Below are 23,850 nucleotides of genomic sequence, written 5' to 3' on the forward strand. Positions count from 1 at the left end.
GTAAACTATCGTTGAAATGAGGAGGGGTGTGCAGAATTGCTACTGCCATGACAAGCTGATTCATAAAATCATTATTGCCATAATTCAGTAATAGACTGTGATTTCATGGTTTAAGACGTTATTGCACCTAGTTGCACCAGTGATTACATTTATGGCGTGACGACACAACATTAGAGACCATCGCTTTGGTTTCATTGGTAAGATTCACTTCAGTTCAGTTTTTATAGCAGGACGTGGTTCCAAAATAATGCTGTGAAACCAGCCAGAGAGGAAAAACCAAGAAAATCACCAAAAAACTGTGTGCCAAAATAAAGAAGAGGGAAATATTACGGTCGTTAAAAAAAAAGAAAAGAAAAAAAGAAGAAGAATAAACATGCGAAAAGTATTTTCAAATAAGCCATTTTTTTTATTATTAAGCGTGTTATTTATTTCATTAATTCGGTTTTATTTTATTAGTAGCCTAATTATTTAATTAGACATACATTTGTATTTATAAATTTAGTTATATAAAAGGTTTAGGCAGGCTCACGACATACTTTTTCGAACACTGTTACAGATTTTAGAATGGAAACGCGTCTTCTTTTACACCGCGGTGTAAATATCATATTAGCCGGGTGTGGAGTGTTTGCTTAATTTTATGTTGTATCTTTTTACTTTATGTTGCTCAGTGTAGGAAGGATGACCCATATTTCATTAAGCTGTGCTCTTGTTTCCGGCAGCTTTCACAACGAATTTATCTTTGACCAAGATATACACACTAAGCATTTGAGTTATCTGTATCAACGCTGGCTGTGCTCGAGATAAAAAAAATACAGCTTTAAACCGGTTTTCTTTTTTTTTCTTTTTCTTTCTTTCTTTCTTTCTTTCCAGATGTTAGCTTAATATTAAGCATTTTTCCTATGTTGGAATTCCAGTATTACCTTACAATTTTTACATTTTTACATGCAGCTAAATACTAGCTATTTATGATTTAAAACAGCAACAGCAATTTAATGTTTGGTTTAATATACATTTAAGATGATTCATGAGGTGAAACTCATTTTATTATTCACAGTCGCCAAATATCACTCTTGTCCAACAGGAATATAACTGTATATATATATATATATATATATATATATATTATGTCGAAACAGCAACAGCAATTTAATGTTTGGTTTAATATACATTTAAGATGATTCATGAGGTGAAACTCATTTTATTATTCACAGTCGCCAAATATCACTCTTGTCCAACAGGAATATATATATATATATATATATATATATATATATATATATTATGTCGTCTTGAACGAATTGTGCACTAAAACTAGCCTTTTATTTTCTAAAATATATGTGGATACGTTCAACAGTCGACATAAAATAAAAAAAGAAAATAAAGAAGAAAGAAAATAAAAGAAGGAGAAACAAAACGGATTGGGAGGGCTTATTAAAATAATTCCATTATCGAAAGGAATGTGATGAAACGCAAGGGCATTGGGCGTCGCGTTATTGCAGGTATTGTTGTGCCTGTGGCTTCTCCTCCAGCCGCGTAATTCTCCTCATCAATACTGCAGTGAGATCGTTACGCCGCTGACATTGATAAATGACCACCAAACTACAGCATTTTCTCACCAGTACTGCAGGCTAGAGAAACACAGACTGGAGGTCGAAATAAGCAGGGAAACGTCTGCTGGAGCAGTCTTAGCTAAGATATCAAACAGCATGAGAAAAACCATTTGAAAATGTCACCTTGAAATTGCGTTTAAAAGATGCTGGAGATGAAGAAGTGCGCGGGGTTTGTGTTTCTGAAAAATTACACGCGGTGCAGTCGCCTGAGTTGGAAATATTGAATTAATGTGATTTATTTCTGCACATATTGCCTCAAACATTTGACAAAAGACCTCTACACGAATCTCAATACCGTCTTAGATGGTTTTAGGGGTAGACTAAATAGTTATTAAATTATTATTTTACACTTTCTTATGCACCTTTAAGGAGACGTTATTTATATAGCCAAGTATGCAAAGTATCAGTTTATTTTATGATTGTTTGATGCACACATATTCACACATTTAAAATAATTTTTGAAATGTAGTTTCGTTTGCGTTTCTATTGTTCTTTTTTAAACGGACAACATATTTAATGATTATGTAGATACGTTGTAGCACAGTTGCATTTTATCTGCAAAATAAAAATAGTTATTTATAGCTGAAATGAATTTGAACTGCGTCGATTCAATGCATGAAATAACATTCAAAGCAAGAGATTTAACATTTTGAAAATGAAGCATTTATTACAAGAATTCGACTTTTGACTGTGTAGAAATACCGCAATGCTTTAAAAGACTCCTGAAAGGAAACATGGACCGAGCGGGAAGATCGATCGAACTTATCAGTACCTCGACAAACATATGATCGACTTTTTCCATCGAGAAAAGCAAGAGTGAGAACGGACCAAAATGTACAACAATATCCCAACTCCATTTTTAAAGGATCTCGACTGAATGCCTATTTGACATTGATGTGTTTTACAAATAACATTTACATAATTATGTACAATGGGATATCTCTAGTGATTTAAAAACTCCTCCGGGCATATTTAGCCTTACACGAGCACTGTTGCTCTCCAATTCGACAAATAAACGCACAACTCATTTCCTCAGCGATGCTTTTCAAAACATCTCATGTGGGGAAGACTTTGCGGTTTCACATACTGGAATTTGTGTCAGATGGGTGCCATAATGATCCCATCAAGTGGTTCCATTTCCTTCAAACTTTGTAGAATCATAAATGCAAAGGTCTAAAAACTAGTCAATGACACAAACCCAAACATAGAACATTTCCCCCAAAAAACAAAAAACAAACAAACAAAAAAAAAACATCATACACTCACATTTCAGTTCTTGAGGGCTTTTAGCATCTTTTACTTGATTCCACAGTTAAATGCATTTAATATGAGGGTGTGCACTTGTGCGTGAGGAGGTATGGAATATTTGCGTCTGGGGCGGCCACTCTATGGTTGAGCAAAAGTGCACAAATGGTGTGGTCCCCCTGCTTCTTGACAGTATAACAAGAATAAATAAATAATTTAAAAAGAAAAGATCTCCAATTGTCTTTTCAGAAGTCTCTCTTTTGGCACAAATGCTTCAAGTCTGTTTTTGTAATGTTGGTGCTCCTGCAGACAGTCCTTTGGCTGGAGATATGATGGCCAGATGATGAGGGGTCCGCGAGAGATTTGGGAGGTCTCGTGAAGACAGGAGGTGACCGGACAGGCGCGTGATCAGGTGAGGATGAATGTGACGTGACTCCTCATGCCTCTGGCCAGTGCCGGGACTATTCCTGAGGCCACCATCAAAACCTACAACATGGAGTGAAAAATACAATATTAAGAGATTTATTCACTAATATCCACATTGTGAAAGCATTAAAGGAATATTTTGGGTATGTGCCGATTACGAGAAAAATGTATTTAATTATGCCCCTCTTTTTTCTTTAAAGTAAACAAAAATCTGGGTTACAGTAAGGCACTTACAACAGAAGTGAATCTACGTAAAAAAAATAAAATCAGTAGTGCTCTGAAAAAATGTAGTGTATAGAAACAATTTTCACAGAAATTGCTAGGAAATTTCACAAGTAATTACAAAGAAATAGCAAATAACTCATTGAATTAAATATGAAAATTTGAAGTAAGGACTGAAATAGTATTTATATCTTTTTTTGTAAAACATACTCCAATAATCTTTATTTACAACTTAAAAAATAAAATAAAAATAAATAAATCCTAAATAATTAAATAAATTAATTAATACATTAATTAATTAATTAATTTAACAGTGTATAGCCAGAAAACATGATTTTACTGTGAACAAATTGATAACTTTTTCTGAGTAAAGTTATATCCAATTTTACAACTTCAATGTCATAACACGTAATGTCTAAAACCCTAAAACGACCATAACATGACAATTTAAATAGCTTTACAGCAAAATAATAATAATAAAAAAAGAAGAAAAATAAATGTGAGTGCTTTTATGAAATTATTTCTGCTTTCAAATTCTCCAGAAAATGGCCAAATTCACAAGAAAGGTTGCAAAATGGGCCAACCCTTGTAGCCAACCCAAAATATTCCTTGAAAAAAAAAACATGCACCTGCCTCTAAAATCATAAATGTGTCTCTATCCGCTTTAGACAGGAAAACCGATCTTCATAATGATCCCAACAATCCGCCAGCATATGGTGTTTAACCAGAGCGAATTAAGGACGGGGAAACATTCCTCTAAATGATGCAATTACAGTAACGACTCGATGATAATTCAATCAAAAAAAGGTAGGATTAAATAGTCTGGAAATTATTTAGATGACGTGTATCTGGCTCTTGCAAGCCGGAGCTCATGATATCTCAATGTGTCTGAGGCTTCGGTGGGGGGTGTTAACCTCCCCTCACCTCCCCGCTCCTCTCCCTTAAAGGAGAAAGAGAGGGGATGTTCTAAGTACCAACGCGTTTCCTTACGTTTATGGTTTGGGAAGCGGCGTTTACATGTAGTGCCACTGTCCATCCATACCCACGTTCATACCCATTCCTCCCATGGGACCTGTGAGACGGATAAACAAAATAAAAAAACAAAACAATAAAACACATGCAAATGCTTTCAGCATTTTTATAACAGCACTAAAAGTGAGTAATGTGCGATTAGAATCAAAGTGCAACTTACCGCCAGGCCGGAGACCCATGTGTTGTTGGCCGTCTAGCACAAAGCCTCCCATAGGCTGACCATCGGGACTGTAAGCGCCTCCTTGACTTACTAAACACACAAAAACACGATATATATGTGATATATGCACACGTTGTGTATATAGTGATTGGTAGAAAATAAGCCATCACTTTACCCGCTCTGTTAGACTGATCAATCATGGGCTGCACGATTCTTCTTCGAGCATTGATAAACCTGTCAAAGAGAAGACAGGGAACATATTTAATGAATCTATTTATATTACTGACCGCCCACAGTATATTTTACTCTTATTTAAACACTCGGGACTTTTACTACTGTGAGCTTTTTGCTATGATTTACTGCAAAATATCCCTTAATGCAGTGCGATTTCTCACGGGCCTTTGGGTTAATGGACCTGTCAGGAGTCCACAAAAAAAGTTAATGTACTGTTTTAGCGCCAGACCAAAGAAATAGTCTAATTTATAATGTAAACAAGCAGAGGTTTTGTTAAAATAAAGCGATTTTAACACCTTTTACAAATTGCGTTTGAGTAACATTCCGCTTAATGGTGAATTTTATAGTTGCAGACGATAAAACAAAATAGATTTATTTGAGTTGTGGTGTATTTTTTCCCTTTCCTCAGCAGTCTAAAGATAACCTCTGTTTTTAAGACTGGCTTTAATTGTGCTTCTTGCTGCAATATATTAGCAAATCAAGTAAAGGGGTCATTGCTCAATAAATATTCAATTGATATAGCATTGGCCTAGTAGCTTCAGGGTATGATTAGCCTAACTGCTTTTCAGACACTAATATGCTTCAGCAGCCCGTAACAGAGAGGTAGGAAATGCCCCTGACATGCACTGGGGGAAGGAATTACTCATAGACAATGAGTCTTAGCCAAATGTTTGTGAACACTGTTGCATATTGAACATATTGTTGCAGTAAATACACATTAGCATATGTTACAAATGTAAATGTAAATATCAAAATTGTCTGCATAAGTACAGTGTTGATTGTAGCCATGTGGAATTATGCTATCAAAATAAATCCCATCTAAATAAACAATACAAAGAGGCCTCTCAATCTGCTCAGTCTGTAATGCTCTATATCATACATTCAGAATCTAGCAATGAGATTATCAGATTTGTGTAATCCAATAGCATCTTTTGCAATCAAATGGTTACTAAATGAATAAACATTCAGGAGAACTCTGGTGACCGAATGGCATTCCGGAACATAACATTTGACAACTTTTCTAAAAGTCCCTCTGAGACACCGGGCAAACCTCATCATTGCTCCTATTCTAACTTTTATTTGTCTCATTGGGGCTTTGAAGAGCGTCTAATAATAGTGTGAGAAATCAGGATCACCGGACTTGAAATGGAAATGTTACAGAGATCCCTAACCCTGACTTCTAAGTGCTGAGAGGTCAAGCTGGCAAGTCAAAGGTCAAAGGTTACTCACCAGTTATTCACTTGTAAGATGGTGAGGCCTGTGTCCTGCGCTAGCTGCTTCTTCTGCTCTTCGGATGGGTAGGGGTGCTGCAAGACAGAAACAACAAGAAAAATTATATTAATGTGTAAGAAACTTCCACAGTTAATAACATTGCTGTCCGATGATCCATAAAGCGATAATGAATGGAACATGTAAATGTCTTCATTTAGAGTTGTGTATTTCTCCTTGCCTTCTCCATCAATAAAGCAAATCAAGATGACCTGACTTTTTCTTAAAAACGAATCTGTTTAAATGACTAATGACCTCAAGCATCAAGTCTACCCGCCCCATGCGAGACTGCAGGCAAAAACGTGGATCCCATATGACTCTTTCAGGAAATTACATCATTATGTATGATAGACTTCCCATATGCAGCCCTGAGTTTGAGAATTTCCCTGCGTCTCATTGGCTGACTGCTCGTGGTTTTGTTTGACATTATTTGACATTACTTGACAAATGATCGAGTGGGTGTGAAAGAGAGACAATGGAGAGTTTTGTTTAGGGTTGAATAGGGCTTGGCCCTTGGTGGCCCTGCGGTGGCCCCCGGCCCCTGATCCTCTTGCTCTCACTGTGAGTGCAGAGGGAGGGCAGCAGATGGCAGGCAGGGGTGAATGTATAGACAGCGCAGGGTCGTGGGTGTGCACCAATTTTGGCACTGTCACGGCCTCACCTCCCGTGGTCACTGGTGAGGGATGGGTCCAGTTACATGTCTCGTTCTCTCTCTCACACACTGACGGAGATTTCCCTGCTCACCTCCTGGCTTGCTCGCTGTCACTGTGCTGATGAATGACTGTAAGCTCCACCCCTTTTCTACACAACCCAAGTGACGGACGAATGCGAGCTGTGCTCTGGGATCCATCTTTAAACTCTTATCAAAAAGCTCTCAGCAGGTTGTGCCGTGATTGTTTGCTGAAGTTTAGCGAGGAACCTACGTATTCAAAAGATGAAGCTATCCGACAAGCTCGCTTTCAAAGAATCACTCATATTTGCATGAATTCCACTTATGTCTATTAAGAAGCCCCCTCCTCGTCCCCATTTGCATGCCAAAGGAGATCTCTCTATCTCGTTCCAGTGCAGCTAACAGTTATAACTGTAATGTTCCACTGAATCTTAATGTTCCACCTTTCTTTAAGATTGGCAGCACAGGGGGTCTTTATCGCGGACCTCTGAATAGGTCACAAAAGATGGAGGCTTAGACCATATGTAAGAGCCCCCCCCATCTCAAAAGTTGCACACTGGCTCAAAGTAGAACCCGACAAAACGTAATCCTGCAGCTTTCATTCAGCCCCGACCCCAAATGAATGCATGATCGCTTGGGTGTTGCAATGGGGGCCATTCAGAGGCCATAGTCCCCTCTAACACTTTTTTTTTGTCAGGACACATGCTGCAATGGGAAACACTTTTGCTTCACAAATCGCTCTGAAAAGGAGCTGGGAACAGAGAGAGGATAATTCAATTAGGCTCTCCTTTTTTATCTCTAAACTCTAAAGGTGGGTAAAAGGGAAAGGATTACTATGTGTACAGGACCTGTGTAGCCCTTAGAAAGTGCAGGAATTCTGAAAGAGAATGGAAAACAGGAAGATGCAAGAGAATGGTGGGAATTTAAAGAGGTGGACCGGTGAAAATGTGCCGAGATTCAAGGGGGTTGAGAATGCCCCAAATCAGTCCAAAACTAGCAAGTTTTGGAGAAATCTACTCACCCCGGGGTGAATACGGCCCTGGGTTTTGACGAGCGAAATAGATGGGAGGGCCGAGAGACAGATAATAACACACCCTGCTAGTTTTAATGCAGTTTGGATGCAGGTCGCTGTGCTGAGAACAGTGGAATTGAGTTAATTCGCCAAGGGATGCATTGAACTCTGGCCCACTTTACAAAGTCTTCCAAATTCTGGCCAGAAGATCTTGATTTGCTTCTTACCGTGAGATGCTGGAAGAGCCATGCCCGCATGATGTTGGTCGCCACTTTGGGGAAGATTCCTCTCTTCTTCTGCCGTTTCTTGTCTTGGTCGTCCTCGTCCCCTGTTCCCGGAGATGCCAAGCTGTTATCCAAGCCATCTCCTGATAAACAACAGCGTGAAAGCAGGGCGAGAGAGAAAAAGCAAAAGAAGAAAGTCACTTTAATGAGATAAAACCTCACCTTCAGTTGTTTATTCAGACCGATCACCAGTGCCACTCACAAACACGATGTGAAAGAGCCACGTGGGGGGCTTGTTTTGATTAGCAACAGTAACACAAGGACCGCGGCGAGCAGGAGTATCCATGCAGTGAGAGGGAATGCTAATCAACAGAGCAAGATCTCTCCCGCTCTCTCTCTCGCTGTCTCGATGTCAGAGATCTCGAGGAAATCTCTGCACCAACCCCAGTGCTATTAATTCAATGTGAGTTCTGTCTTTGACATGGGGTAATGAATGTCCAGGCTCTATGCTTGAATGGGGAATGGAAACTTGGCACTGCAAAGAGAATATCTGTCAAAATAAAATCGAAAAAACTTGGGGAAAAACATCAATAAAGCAAAGCCTGATAGCGGCTGTTGAGAAAACCGTGTTAGACTTTAGAAGTTAGTAACTGGTATACAGTGCAGGGACAGAACTTATGATGCTAAACCACTAATTTACCGCTTACAGTTGCCACATTCAAGATGTAACTAAGTTTAGTTAGGGGCCACATACACACACTACAGCTAAATACAGTCATCGCTTCCCTTCCAAGCGCTTAAACATGTTCTGAACACACACAGAATACGATTAAAAGCTTATTTTAGCTATTTATTGAAGCTCATGCTGTCTTTGGGAATCAAACCTTTGACCACAACGCTGTTAGCACCAAGTATTACTACATGAGCTACAGCAATTAATGTTGAATTTTGAATATAAATATATAGATGTGACAACCTAAAAATATGTTTTCTTTTCTGTTGTGTTGTAAAATGTAAAAAACAAAATTACATAGCTCATAAATTAAAATATGTATATAAAATACATCCTCTATTTACACATATTCATAACAAAAATATAATGCTGGCTATAATTAAATGTCATACCAAATATGTGCTGAAGTGACTTCTCAACTACTTTTAATTTGTATTTATTTTACATAATGTCAAATGAGAAAAGTCGAAGAATTCATCAAAATCCTAGTTTCCAACTTGTAATTGAGAGAATACGTGACATTTTTTACTATTCGGAAACTCGTAATTACGGTAATTCCAATATGACATGTAGATCAACTGATGCTTAACAAACAGTGCATTTTGAACTGTGAGCTCTCTGATAACATCAAGCCTGCTTTCATTCCATTACCATCCAATCTAGTTTAAGATCAGAGCCAGGCAGGAGGCCGCTTTTAAACTAAGGTTTCCGTCTTGTCCTCCTCCCCACCCTCCTTTCTTTCTTTCTTTCCATCCCTCTCTCCCGCTTCCATTAACTGTGCATCAGGCAAGATGATTTACTTTTAACAGTCATGCTTATTTTTCTTGCCCTGAGGGTAGAGATGCCTTGAAAGCCTGCCCGGAGGGTGTGTGAATAATGTATCTGAGGGACTCCTCCCCGGAGGCGGGACAGGAACCCTACTTTTCTTAAGATTGGCCCTGCTGTGTCTCCTTGTTTTTGGGATGCATCAATCAAAGGCGACTGTATGCGCCATATTCATGCATTAATATTTCAGTTAATGAATAATGACATTTGAATATAAGAAGGGGGTGGTAGATGGACTCCAGGCTGGCTTACTGATGCCGTAATCAAAATGCAAGTCAAGGGCAGGGCAGTGGTCTCACACTGTCTGTCTACACAACACAGACTGCTGTTTCTTCTCATTATGCTTTCAGGAGTTTGCATGTTGACCACAGTCTTGACTCAGAGAGGTAAGGGTTTCATTGTGAATATGAAGAAAAAAACAAACAAAACAGAAAGTATATTGTAAAATAGAAAAATAGAAAGTATTATGTTCTGAAAGGGAAAGAAAGAATAAAAACAAAGAGAAGAGAAAAGAAAGAAATAATATAAACAGAAGAGAAAAGAAAAGAATAACAGAAAACATGAATTTCTAGTGTGTTTATGACGTCAAATATCAAAATATTAGTGAGACTAAAAAGTTATATATTACATTTGGAACAATTTAATATATATATATATATACACATAACAGAAGAGAAAAGAAAAGGAAACATGAATTTCTAGTGTATTTATGCAAGTCAAAAATAAAAATGTTAGTGAGACTAAAAAGTTGTTTGTTATATTTGGAACAATTTAAAAGGGAATGAAAAAAAGCAGAGAAATGGAATAATAATAAAATAAAATAAAATAAAATAAAATAGGTTTTCAGTTTGTTTATGAAAATTAAATAGCAAAAAGTTTAGCAACACTTAATAATATTTAATAATATACTTCATATTTAGTAATATACTTAGTCATATTTTATATTCAGAACAATTTAAAAGAGAAGAAAAATCATACATATGAAAATTAATACTCTAATAAATTAGAAAAGAAAAGAAAAGAAAATAGATGTTTTAAGTATGTTAATGAAAATCAAATATCAAACAGGTTAAAGAGAAAGTTATAATTTCTATTTGAAAGAGAAGAAGAAAAAAGACAACTATATAAATTTAAAATAATAAAGAAAATATGTGAGGTGATGTTTTCATTTTGATTATGAAAATCAGATTTCAAAACTGTGTTAGAATGACTGAAAATAAAAGGAAAGAAAGTAAAAACTGAAAATGAAACAATATAAAAGTAAATACAGGAAATATAAGTTTTCAATGTGTTTATAAATATGAAATATCAAAAATGTGCTGAATGATAAAAAAGAACATTCTGAAAGTATAAAAAAACTCATGGCTTTTAGGGTAGAAAAAGTAAAGGTGAAATGGTGAAAGATAATACAGAAAAAGAAAAGAAAAGAAAAAAGAAAAGAAAAGAAAAGAAAAGAAAAGGGGAAAAAGATAGATAAAAAGAGCTGGGCGAGATCCTTACATCTAAGGAAGTCTCAAACACCCCTCAACCCCACCCCTCTCCTCTCCTCTCCTCTCTCCTCTCTCCTCGAGCCTCTCTCCTCCTGTTCCAGAAAACGAAGGCCGCAGGGGCTGATCCAACCCGACGCTAATCACTTCTGACTGTTCCCTGGCAACTTGGCCCATGCAGCCTGTGTGACTGCACTCTCTTTAAAGGCTGCTGCTCTCTGCAGCTCCCTGAGCCCTACCTCACTCCCCGAACCCAGAGTCTGCACGCGCAGCGCAGAGGGGGGCCAGAGCAGCCTGGAGGAAGGCTGGAGTAAGCCCTCGGGCTGTTTAGAGAAAAGCAGCACCCCAAGACATGGAGAAGAAGAGGCTTCTAGCTTCCATCTACCACCATTTTTACATATAAAGCAAAACTTCTGAAGGGGTTCTGCGGAGAAATGCATATAAAACACATCAAGTCTAAGTAGAATGTTTCGACCGGTTTCCCACATCCTTCAAGCCGACCCTGACGGCATCCGTGTCACATCACGGTACCTTCAGCATCCGAGAGATGACAAGGTCCAAAGCTAAAACGCTCTGCATTGTTCTGATGCTGATAATTAGATGAAATGAAGATAGATAGATGAATGTCCCGGAGACAAAGGGGCCCGGCGCAAACTAGCCGGGTCTGATGACTGCCACCCCGCACGCATCACAGAATAAATCCTGTTTGCTTGCTTAATGAGCTCACCATGACCTCAATCTATCACGAACTATACTTCTCCAAAGGGGCCATAATTCTGACTACTGGACGCAACAGACTGGATAATTACTGGACGAACGCAGATGATTTTGTTCTCGCTAATTGTTTCGCTTAAAGCATATTGATTAGATGCTCTTATCCTCTTGTCCCCCATGGCCATGATATGATCTGGAGGACCATGGGATTGGACCACAGTTGGGTGGTATTGACGGCTAAAACGCAGAGGCATTGGCTCTTAACACTTGTTGTTATTCCACTATACTTCATGCTGGGATTTAACCTCCATTGAAGGTTCAGATATAGATGTAAACATCCTGTCTCAGCCTGTGTCTTTCAGCAGCCTTCGAGGTGAACATTGGCCTGGAATGTCCTGCAGCTTCCCTTTGTTCCCTTTGTGATGGACCTTTCTAGGCTCTGCATTCCCACCAACACGCACATGTTTAGGATAGCTGTGGAAAACCCCCCACTACCATCCCAAACTCTCGCAAAAAACCCACCCTGAGGTGAGTCACAGTCGACAGCCTAACCTAACATAAAGGTTTCTCAACAAGAGCAACTTCTACTGATGTGCAAGCAACAAAGGGACCCCCCTACAAGAGACAGGTGCTTTGAAGAGCCCCAGTAATCCTTCGGACTCAAGTTGGGTGACTGACGTAACACCCCCCATTCACTTGTAATGGAAAAGGTGTTTGCTTTACCGATCTCTTGAATGATAAAGGGAGGAACACCGATCCAAAGTGGCTCCTGGAGGAGCAGCAGGTAGATGTCCCTGATCCTAACCCAAGCTCTGCCTCTGATCACCCCAGATATCAACCCTCTATTGTGACTAGTATTTGAAGTGCTCTGTCCTTCAGGCCGGCAGGGGTTATTCCTCTTCCCCTTCTTCAGTGCATGCTCTTTGGGGTCAAAAGGCCGTGGGCCTTGGATGTTCCCCCCAAAAAAAGCCCTGTGTGGGGAAAATGCCGCCACCCTGATGCTTTTCTCTCTTTTATACCGAGTAGCATTGCAGAAACACAACTGGCATTGCTGCTATGCCAAACATTTTAAAGGTGTCTTTCATAGTGTCAAACTGAGGCTGAATTGTCAAAGAATTACAATCTGGCTGCTGGTTTTGGTTCTGGTTTCTCTTGTCTTGCAGAACATCCTGCTATTGTGCTGCATAATGGACAGGCTATTGATGTCTGATGGTTAAAAGGAGGTGAGAAACCCTGAAGGCTATTTTAACTGAAGCGATTATACAAAAACAGGTCGCAAAAAATTTAATAATTAAATAAATATTCACCCACAAGCTAAACAGCGCTAAAGGACAATAAATATGGAGTGGCAGGTCAAAATATAAATTAAGAAAAAAAAAGTGACATTCAAATGGAAGATCTGGTAAATTAAATTAGACCCTTAACCTTTCAAGAACATTAAACGCCTATTGTGTCCACAGGAAAATCGTAAAACCAGCTCAGTGAACCATCGTGATGATGACACGAACAATGACACATGACTTTGATTAGTAAATGCTGTTTACACCAATTAAAAAATATGAAATTAAAAGACTAAATTCTGCAAAATACCATAGAAAATAAGTACAATATACACTGCAAAAAAACCTGCAATTGTTAGCTATTTCTATTGATTTAACCCATTTAATAACACTTTTGACTTTAATAAAACCAATTTACATGTCAAAATTTTTTCAGTGTATAATGTATAAACATAATTTAAAATCCAACCTCAAGTTAAAATACCACTTGAAGCTTGGGGTGCAAATTAAGATGACAGCATAAACTGTGTTAGTATTTTTAATATAGTATACTATGTTTTAGGTTGATTCAGTGATATTTAATAATGCTTTTGATTTGAATAAAACCAATTTAGATGACAGCATTTTTAGGTTACCATTTTTTCATTGTATAACGTAAAAAACAATATTTAAAATCCAACCTCAAGTGTGAATACTACTTGAAGCCTGGAGTAGAAATTAAGATGACAGCATAAACCGTGTTTTCAACAAAGCATGATATAATAGTAAAACTGACAGGTTTTCCTACCTAGTTCGCTGCTGTTGTCTCCGCTCTGAGAGGCATGTCCCCCGCTGGAGGGTCCTGGGGTGCCGACTGAGGGAGTAGAGTGAGCGTCGTCCGTGTCTCTCCAGGATGCTGGATTCTGAGGTTCAGGTACATGAAAATCCAGAGATCGAAGGGTGAAAAAAGCCACATTAGTAACACTAGCACATATACATGCTATTTTTAAAACAGCAAGTCTTTTAAACATCTAGTTACCATGTCTGTGCTGAAAAATGTCTCTGATCAAATTAGAGACAACTGAAATGCACGATCCAAATGAACTAGGAATATGTTTCCGAACACAAGACCTATGGAGCTACAACCAGAGTAACTGCTTCTCCTGATGTCCTCACAAGAAACCAGCGGTGTCCCCTTTTTATCCAGAACAGGGTACAAAGCACGTAGACGGGCTCAACATAAAGGCAAACAGCAGCCGTTCCTCTTCAGGCCCTTAGCGTCAGCTGTTTGCCTGATGGTGATCAGCTAAAGAGCTCTAAGAAAGGCCAGAATAAGCTCCTACAACAATAAAGCTGTGTGAATAAGGCCCTTCACTGTTTTCTCATTAGGACACACAAAAGCAGTCTGTGGGTTTGTGTGTTTATGTGTGTGTGCTGTTAATAACATTTCAGAAGGCCACTGTCTCCCTTCATCACCTAATTCAAATTGTGAATACTACTTGAAGCCTGGAGTAGAAATTAAGATGACAGCATAAACCGTGTTTTCAACAAAGCATGATATAATAGTAAAACTGACAGGTTTTCCTACCTAGTTCGCTGCTGTTGTCTCCGCTCTGAGAGGCATGTCCCCCGCTGGAGGGTCCTGGGGTGCCGACTGAGGGAGTAGAGTGAGCGTCGTCCGTGTCTCTCCAGGATGCTGGATTCTGAGGTTCAGGTACATGAAAATCCAGAGATCGAAGGGTGAAAAAAGCCACATTAGTAACACTAGCACATATACATGCTATTTTTAAAACAGCAAGTCTTTTAAACATCTAGTTACCATGTCTGTGCTGAAAATGTCTCTGATCAAATTAGAGACAACTGAAATGCACGATCCAAATGAACTAGGAATATGTTTCCGAACACAAGACCTATGGAGCTACAACCAGAGTAACTGCTTCTCCTGATGTCCTCACAAGAAACCAGCGGTGTCCCCTTTTTATCCAGAACAGGGTACAAAGCACTTAGACGGGCTCAACATAAAGGCAAACAGCAGCCGTTCCTCTTCAGGCCCTTAGCGTCAGCTGTTTGCCTGATGGTGATCAGCTAAAGAGCTCTAAGAAAGGCCAGAATAAGCTCCTACAACAATAAAGCTGTGTGAATAAGGCCCTTCACTGTTTTCTCATTAGGACACACAAAAGCAGTCTGTGGGTTTGTGTGTTTATGTGTGTGTGCTGTTAATAACATTTCAGAAGGCCACTGTCTCCCTTCATCACCTAATTCAAATAGTTTTGTGTCACACCGCACACTTGTAAATCGATAAGATATTACAGGAGCATCAATAAAAGATTACAGTTATCGTCAAGTATACCAAGGTACATATTCATCAAATAATTTTCAGCTGACCATATGAAGGTGTGATGGTTAGACTTCGCCATCTGTGGTTCAGATCTAGCCTATTTACAGGAATAGTGTGGATGGGGAAAGTCATCTGACGTTTTGCATGGCGGAAAATAGAAACACTGTAATGTAGGAACTATTATGGCCGTTTAACATCAGTCCAAATCACAAAACGCCTGTTTTAATCTGTGTTTTTAATATGGAAAAAAACCCTCTCTCTTCCCATTTTGACCTGGAACAGAACTAAGCAGAATGTAAAGTTCTGTTCTTCTTAATTCTGTGGTTTTGTTGTTTTGGGTGGTGCGTTGATAATAGGAAGCACAACTGTAAAGAACACACTGTTGGTCTCTGAGTGAAAAAAGACTCCCCTCCTGCTTGACAATAACAATCCAATAATGTTCCACCATAAATTGCCTGTACTGTAAATACGAACAGCTCCACTGTCTAATTGGCCTGTTTTATGATGTCATAGAAAGCCAATTAAAACTCACGTGATCTGCGAGATTTGTCGAGGATCCTGAGAGGTCGTCGAAGTCGGACTTGCATCCATCCCTTTCATCAATCACCAGGTCAATGGGCATTTTGCCCTTCAAACAGCTAATATACCGATTGCAGAAGTTGTCGCAAAGCTCGTGCACCTGATTAAAAACCGGGGGGGAAAATAAATTTGTACATTTGTTTGAGAACAAAATAAAATTATAGTACTGTAAAATGAGAATAAAATAGATAACATACCTTTTCGAGTTCTAAAAGATGGAATCGTAATACTTGTATTGACTGAATCATCTAAGGAAAGAGCAAAATAATGCATGAAATATTTCAACAAAAATACCAACACTGCATTCACGTGCAAATGTAACGTTGATCATTAGGGCTAACAGAGGGCTGGACAGTGGGGGGGAAAACCCTGACCCTTTGCAACACCTGCACCCAACACGACGAGCTTCATCAACATGATCATCATCGTCATCATCATACCTCTTCTAAAATAAGATATGTCCTGGGGCAATGCCTTAATGATTCGTATCAGTGCAAAGAGAAATGGATTTAGATAATGTTGTTTAAATAAATTAGCATATGTAACTAAGTAATTACTCCTCTTCCTAAAATATATTGTGGAGATGAATACTGGAGGAAGCTAAAAAAAAGGCAAATGCATGGCTGAGGCACTATAAATGTTAAGGTAAATAAATAAATAATAATTATTTAAAAAAAAAAATATATATATATATAAGTAAACTTATCCAGATTTGTTTACACAATACACAATAAATGGAATTTGGATTTTCAGTTATTTATTTGTTGGAAACGTCACTAATGTTCCACCATAAATTGCCTGTACTGTAAATACGAACAGCTCCACTGTCTAATTGGCCTGTTTTATGATGTCATAGAAAGCCAATTAAAACTCACGTGATCTGCGAGATTTGTCGAGGATCCTGAGAGGTCGTCGAAGTCGGACTTGCATCCATCCCGTTCATCAATCACTAGGTCAATGGGCATTTTGCCCTTCAAACAGCTAATATACCGATTGCAGAAGTTGTCGCAAAGCTCGTGCACCTGATTAAAAACCGGGGGGGAAAATAAATTTGTACATTTGTTTGAGAACAAAATAAAATTATAGTACTGTAAAATGAGAATAAAATAGATAACATACCTTTTCGAGTTCTAAAAGATGGAATCGTAATACTTGTATTGACTGAATCATCTAAGGAAAGAGCAAAATAATGCATGAAATATTTCAACAAAAATACCAACACTAACAACAACCAATAATAATAATAATAATAATAATAATAATAGTAACAATAATAACAGTTGGTTATTATATCAAGCTAATACAAAACTTAAAACAACAAACATCGTTGGTTATTTTATACACGCGAAAAATCACACTCAAATCAAAAACTTGGCACGTCTGATATTGTGTTGGCTTTGTAATGTTATGACAATAGCAGAAGTGTAAATAGGTTCCTCCAGAGACGATGCTTAGAGGGAGCCCTGGGCAAAGACCCCCACGCCCTCTGATAACACGCGGCCTCATAAATCACTAAAGCTTCCATTCTTTCCCTCAAAGAATCCTCATATGGACCTTTGAAGCGACTTTACCTGCAACAAAAACTGTGCGAAACAACACTTACCAAATTGTCCAACTCTGGATTAGAAGAAAATAACGGCTTCTCTGCCCGAATCTGTAAAAATGTCACAAGTTTGTTAGAACAAAAACACTCAGATTTTTTTTTTTCAACAAATACATCAAACCCAAATAACAGTTTTAGATTCCCCTTCAATATTTCACTTAATTTGAGTAACCGAATATTTAGTTAAATCGTTGAAAAAAAAATCTTTTTCAATCAATACTTTACTTGTTTGGCAAACACAGCGATGTCCTCGTTAAATGAATCGGATGAGCACACATCTCCTCCAGCGACTCCGGGCTCTCTCGGTGTGCATGTGGCCAGCTCGCACTTCTCAAACACCAGCGCCAGCAGCGGAAATAACGGGTGCCTTCGAGATTCAACATAAACATTTACATAAATCAACAGATCAAAACACTATAGCAATAACCGAGCAATCATTCTGACAAACTGTATTAAGAGTTGTATTGCTGCTTTCATTGCTTTGACGGCCACATAAACTAAAACCGCTCTATAATTATTTTCATAAAAAATAAACATAATTATTTTAAAGTTTAATTATTCAGCTCACTATTTGAATTACACTGGTGAATTTGCTATGTGCTTAACCAACAGGCATATTCTTTAAGATCGTATAGCCTACGCACAGACATTTACTGACTGTAATAAAGTAGATACAAATAAATTGCGTTGTCAAATGCGGGTGTAATAATGCAGCACGCCATTTAAACAATTAAAGTTTGTTGTAACTATCATATTAAGCTTGGCTGCAGTAAAGTACCCATAAATTTGGTCCTTGTCTCTCTTAAGTCCGTCGTTGACAGCCGAGCCCATGCTGCTGGGCATGATGCCGTGCGGTGCGTGGGCCCCGTAGTGCTGGTTGACATGTGGCGGTGGCCCGTGGTTCAAATGGTGAACCTGCGGCAGGGGCCGAGGCCCGTGCGGGTCCCCGTACATGGACGTCGGAACCCCAACTCCATCCATACCGCCACCATAGAGGGCAAGGTCTTCGTACTGCATCAGACAGAAACTGTATCATAGTCAACTCAAAACACACACACGTGTTTACCTAATATTAAATAGCTTTATACAAATATTAAAAACAAACTATGAGCAAACTTTACGACTTAAGTTTTTTTTTTTTTACGCGGTGGATTTGTAAGAGAACGTACCCGTTGAGCCATCAGCATGTGACGCTTCTGTTGATCAGAGACGATGCTTAGAGGGAGCCCTGGGCAAAGACCCCCACGCCCTCTGATAACACGCGGCCTCATAAATCACTAAAGCTTCCATTCTTTCCCTCAAAGAATCCTCATATGGACCTTTGAAGCGACTTTACCTGCAACAAAAACTGTGCGAAACAACACTTACCAAATTGTCCAACTCTGGATTAGAAGAAAATAACGGCTTCTCTGCCCGAATCTGTAAAAATGTCACAAGTTTGTTAGAACAAAAACACTCAGATTTTTTTTTTTCAACAAATACATCAAACCCAAATAACAGTTTTAGATTCCCCTTCAATATTTCACTTAATTTGAGTAACCGAATATTTAGTTAAATCGTTGAAAAAAAAATCTTTTTCAATCAATACTTTACTTGTTTGGCAAACACAGCGATGTCCTCGTTAAATGAATCGGATGAGCACACATCTCCTCCAGCGACTCCGGGCTCTCTCGGTGTGCATGTGGCCAGCTCGCACTTCTCAAACACCAGCGCCAGCAGCGGAAATAACGGGTGCCTTCGAGATTCAACATAAACATTTACATAAATCAACAGATCAAAACACTATAGCAATAACCGAGCAATCATTCTGACAAACTGTATTAAGAGTTGTATTGCTGCTTTCATTGCTTTGACGGCCACATAAACTAAAACCGCTCTATAATTATTTTCATAAAAAATAAACATAATTATTTTAAAGTTTAATTATTCAGCTCACTATTTGAATTACACTGGTGAATTTGCTATGTATGTGCTTAACAGTCATATTCTTTAAGATCGTATAGCCTACGCACAGACATTTACTGACTGTAATAAAGTAGATACAAATAAATTACGTTGTCAAATGCGGGTGTAATAATGCAGCACGCCATTTAAACAATTAAAGTTTGTTGTAACTATCATATTAAGCGTGGCTGCAGTAAAGTACCCATAAATTTGGTCCTTGTCTCTCTTAAGTCCGTCGTTGACAGCCGAGCCCATGCTGCTGGGCATGATGCCGTGCGGTGCGTGGGCCCCGTAGTGCTGGTTGACATGTGGCGGTGGCCCGTGGTTCAAATGGTGAACCTGCGGCAGGGGCCGAGGCCCGTGCGGGTCCCCGTACATGGACGTCGGAACCCCAACTCCATCCATACCGCCACCATAGAGGGCAAGGTCTTCGTACTGCATCAGACAGAAACTGTATCATAGTCAACTCAAAACACACACACGTGTTTACCTAATATTAAATAGCTTTATACAAATATTAAAAACAAACTATGAGCAAACTTTACGACTTAAGTTTTTTTTTTTTTACGCGGTGGATTTGTAAGAGAACGTACCCGTTGAGCCATCAGCATGTGACGCTTCTGTTGATGTTAAGTGCAAACTGTGATCTTATCCAACAAGGAAACAATCTGAGTGATTTAATTCCTTTTGTGCATCCGGTTTAAGGGGACTGAGATGTCGGTAATCCGTTGAGATGATAGAGCATGTCCAGTGAAGAGTTTCTGATCGCTTCCTTTACAGCCACTTTTAGTTTTGGAGTAATTCGACCGTATTACCAAACGCACATTGACGGATATACTTAAATAAAATCCCGACACGTTTACCTTATACAGGTTATAATATTTGCTTCCACTTGGACCTTCTGACGAGCTAATGCAATTTTCCCGTCACAGACTTCCTGAAGTCAGAAAAAAAAACTTTCCAAATTCTGGGATGTTCGTGTCTGGCATGGCAAACACTGCAAGGAAAAACTATCCGGATCTCATAGTCCCTCTTTGCGACCCACGCTTTGCCTCGACTGGGATTGTGTTGGTGATTTGGAGCAGGTTCCTCTTGAAGAGACTGAACCCCTGATGACTGAGCCTGGGAAGCGTGGTGGGTGTTACCAGCTCGACACCTCTACATAAAGCAAAGAGAAAGAAGAGCGCAATGACCACGAGCTGCCAGGGAGTGCTCACATTGGATACGCGCACGGATGACGCACCACCATCCTCTGCGTTTTGTTACTAGGGGTGGAGTGTCTGTATTTTTTAAAGTGCTAAAATCAGATCAGTGCACCGAGTCGCTCTGGGAATGGACCTTATTTCAACAAATTGCTGAGCGTCACAGCATTTGAGCCGTTGAAAATATATTTACCACAGTCTATACATTTTAAATGCTTCGTTGTTTAACTGTCCTTCAATACTTGCGCGTCACATATATAAGTTATTACATTTATATAGTGAAGTTAAATCAATAAGTTTACGTTTATTTTTGTTAGATATATATTTGTTAGATGTCCTTTTCTCCTTTAGTAATTAAAGAAACTGTCTAAACATGCGTTCAGTTTAATGTTATAGCTTCGCGCTCTTATGTGTGTATGTAAGTATATATAGGCTATACTAAATAATTGTTAATGTATGGAACTGGGAATAGATTTTAAATGGGAAACTATAAAACCCGTGCAGTTATACATCTTCCTCTTATTCCAAGCGCCTTTGCACATAAGTGACACTGAGGGAATTCTGCACAACTGTGTCATTATCATATTTAAAGGCCTATAAAGGAAACGCGATCGACTGGGATGAAAACTCAAGCTAAACTGGTGTACAGAAGCATTTAATTTGCTTTGCATTCGAAAATTTAAATTGATTTACAATTGTAATTGTTTTTTTATCATGTTGTTTTAAAGTTATTATTTATAGATTAAAGCAATTACCCGTATATTAACAAAAGAAAAAACAAAAAGGGAAAATGAGCGCATATTTTAGAAATCATAATTTATTTTATTTAAATATAAAATTTTATCGAGCAACACAGTGATATAAAACAACAAATGTTAGCCTTTTGGCCAAACTCTAAACAGCATTAGTACATCCTTAGATTTTAACTTGTGTAATGTTTCTAAAATGTAATATTTTATTTTCCTTTCATTTGTTACATTAGTCTCCGTTTATTCATTCATTTAAAAAAAACGAATGCTGGCATTTAGGCATTTATTTAAAAATTCTTCCGAAAGCGTACTATTGCGAGGATCCAACGTTAAGAAGATCTGTGAGTATTGTTTATGTATTTAGATGCGACATTGCTACAAACACAAGCCAAGTGTAACAAATACATTCCCATATAAACTTTTGCAGTGCGGCATCATAATAATACATTATTTTAATTTAGATTAACGGAATGATGGTAAGCGTCATCATTAATATCAATATAAGTAATTTAAGAAATATATAGACAATTTAAGAAATAAATAGCCTTTACAACTAAAATAACAACTTATTTAAATTATATTCTTTAATTTTAATGAGGCTGTTTTAATTGTATTTTAATTGTAACTTTTTTTAAAAGAAAGACAATCCTAAATTTGTTATGAACATTTTCAACACGATTTTTAAACTACCTTTAAATGTCAGTGTTCTTCGCCCATGATGGTATGATGATAATCCGCTTTAATTTCAAAAGTATTGACCTTTGCTTGACCCGTCAGGATGTGTGCTTGAGCCGCACGATACTTTTCTTAGTTCTTCAGATCCAGCGAGAGTCCTGCAAACCTGCCGCTGGGCTCCAGTTTCACGTGTGCTGTACTTTCCAGCGCAACAATCCATTTGAAAGTCACTTTACCTTCTATCCCCACCTAGCGGTGCATCTGTCTTCGAAAACCACCGTGCAAAGACTACACGAGGAGAACGAGTTCATATTTGAATTCTCGCACCGGAGCCTCACTGTCGATGGAAAACCAAACATATTTAACAAAAAAAAAGCAATAGGCGAAATTAGAGTTGAATATCACAAACGCAAACACGCTCAAACGCGTGATGCATCAACAAGAAAATGCAAAACGCGATCACAAAATAATAAATAAATATCAACCACATAAAAACCCCAAAATAAACATAGCTCGTACTTGAAAAGGACTTCGAAATAATTGCAAATATGCACTTAAATGTTCCAAGGCAAAGGATGAGAGAGCATTGCATGATGAGGTCGTTTATTTACTTTTCAGGAGAGATGGGAAAGTTCCTTCCTTTCATCAGTCTGTACATAATCTCGCGCGCCCCTCTTTGAAAAGCAGCGCGCGTGAATTATTAAAGGCATACATTTGAATTATAAATACGCTAATGATACCGACACGGGCTGAGCGCGCCATGCCCGAGGCTAAATTCTTGCGATGCACATTATTTCTTGGCACTCCGACTTCATTTCCTCTCTCCTTTCTCTTTCACTTCTCCTCCTTTGTATTTCGCTCCCCGCTTACAGTATGCATGGAAGATGCTGACTGATTCATGCTGTCACCCGACCTGCTTTAAACTGTAATGAGTTACCATAGCCTCTGAGCCTGTGTGCATCCTCAAAAACCTAGTTGCACAATTCTCCTGCCAACCCCCCCAAAACAAGCACACACACACACACACACACACACACACAGAGACCTGGCAGAGAATCAGACATCATCCTCCGCTGTCCTGAACATCATTAGTGTTGTCAGGACAGGGTGAAGCGCATGGCCCAAACTCTCCCTCTTTCTCTCTTTTGTGGCTGCTGATAAATATGTACATATTCGATATATACATGTATATATGCAGGCCATGCAGGCTTCAAAATAGGTATCTGGAAGGGATGACAATGTAGTGACCTGTATCTCACACACAGCACATGTGAAACAAGATTTATTGAGCACTGTCATTTTGCTGGCAGGACGCAGTGTGTGTACATCCAGTGTGTCTTCTGCTAGAGAGTACAGGAGCAGCCCTGTACAAACATCACCATGTGTGCAGGACTGGGGGAGTAAAGCCAGTGCATTCCAGCTCAATGACTTACAGCGCATGTGCTGACAGCCTGACCTCACCAAAAAGAGATTCTCTCTTTAATATGTTTTTTTCTTCCATACATTCAGACCCCAGTTGTTTTCATTATGACTGCAAGTGACCCAGAACACAGAAATAATCTTGAGGGTATATTAATTCACTAAGAATTCCGAACTTTGATGCAGTTTAGGTCACAGGCATGTATAATAAAGCATCCA

General features: G+C 38.6%; 2 protein-coding genes across 2 annotated transcripts; both read right to left on the minus strand.

Annotated features, from left to right (window-relative positions):
• Positions 1–2,316: 2,316 nt before the first annotated feature.
• Positions 2,317–18,840, minus strand: LOC107712444 (homeobox protein Meis2-like). Its single transcript, XM_016517705.1, has 13 exons — positions 18,812–18,840; positions 18,421–18,653; positions 17,868–18,009; positions 17,643–17,693; positions 17,159–17,209; positions 16,915–17,061; positions 14,711–14,825; positions 8,108–8,247; positions 6,160–6,236; positions 4,871–4,929; positions 4,696–4,785; positions 4,494–4,575; positions 2,317–3,341 (listed from the first exon to the last, which is right to left on the minus strand). Exons 1-12 carry the CDS (start codon positions 18,827–18,829, stop codon positions 4,517–4,519), a joined length of 1,182 nt encoding a protein of 393 aa, XP_016373191.1. The 5' UTR covers positions 18,830–18,840; the 3' UTR covers positions 2,317–3,341; positions 4,494–4,516.
• Positions 18,841–18,951: 111 nt separating this feature from the next.
• On the minus strand, positions 18,952–22,263 carry LOC107712416 (homeobox protein Meis2-like). The gene is made up of 6 exons (XM_016517657.1): positions 22,228–22,263; positions 20,180–20,744; positions 19,789–20,021; positions 19,236–19,377; positions 19,011–19,061; positions 18,952–18,978 (listed from the first exon to the last, which is right to left on the minus strand). Exons 2-6 carry the CDS (start codon positions 20,195–20,197, stop codon positions 18,952–18,954), a joined length of 471 nt encoding a protein of 156 aa, XP_016373143.1. The 5' UTR covers positions 20,198–20,744; positions 22,228–22,263.
• Between the last annotated feature and the right edge of the window lie 1,587 nt (positions 22,264–23,850).

Source organism: Sinocyclocheilus rhinocerous, unplaced genomic scaffold (assembly GCF_001515625.1).
Source record: "Sinocyclocheilus rhinocerous isolate Xijiao unplaced genomic scaffold, SAMN03320098_v1.1 scaffold2613, whole genome shotgun sequence".
NCBI classification, from domain to species: domain Eukaryota; kingdom Metazoa; phylum Chordata; class Actinopteri; order Cypriniformes; family Cyprinidae; genus Sinocyclocheilus; species Sinocyclocheilus rhinocerous.

What these genes read in the sequence shown, in the direction of transcription:
- LOC107712444 (XM_016517705.1), bottom strand. An exon ending in GGCTCTTCCAGCATCTCACG is followed by an intron (nt 6,237 to 8,107) that starts GTAAGAAGCAAA and finishes TCTGTCTTGCAG; the next exon opens with CACCCCTACCCATCCGAAGA. An exon ending in TGATCAGTCTAACAGAGCGG is followed by an intron (nt 4,786 to 4,870) that starts GTAAAGTGATGG and finishes TTGTGTGTTTAG; the next exon opens with TAAGTCAAGGAGGCGCTTAC.
- LOC107712416 (XM_016517657.1), bottom strand. An exon ending in TCGCTGTGTTTGCCAAACAA is followed by an intron (nt 19,062 to 19,235) that starts GTAAAGTATTGA and finishes ACATTTTTACAG; the next exon opens with ATTCGGGCAGAGAAGCCGTT. An exon ending in ATCCAGAGTTGGACAATTTG is followed by an intron (nt 18,979 to 19,010) that starts GTAAGTGTTGTT and finishes TTTTTGTTGCAG; the next exon opens with GTAAAGTCGCTTCAAAGGTC.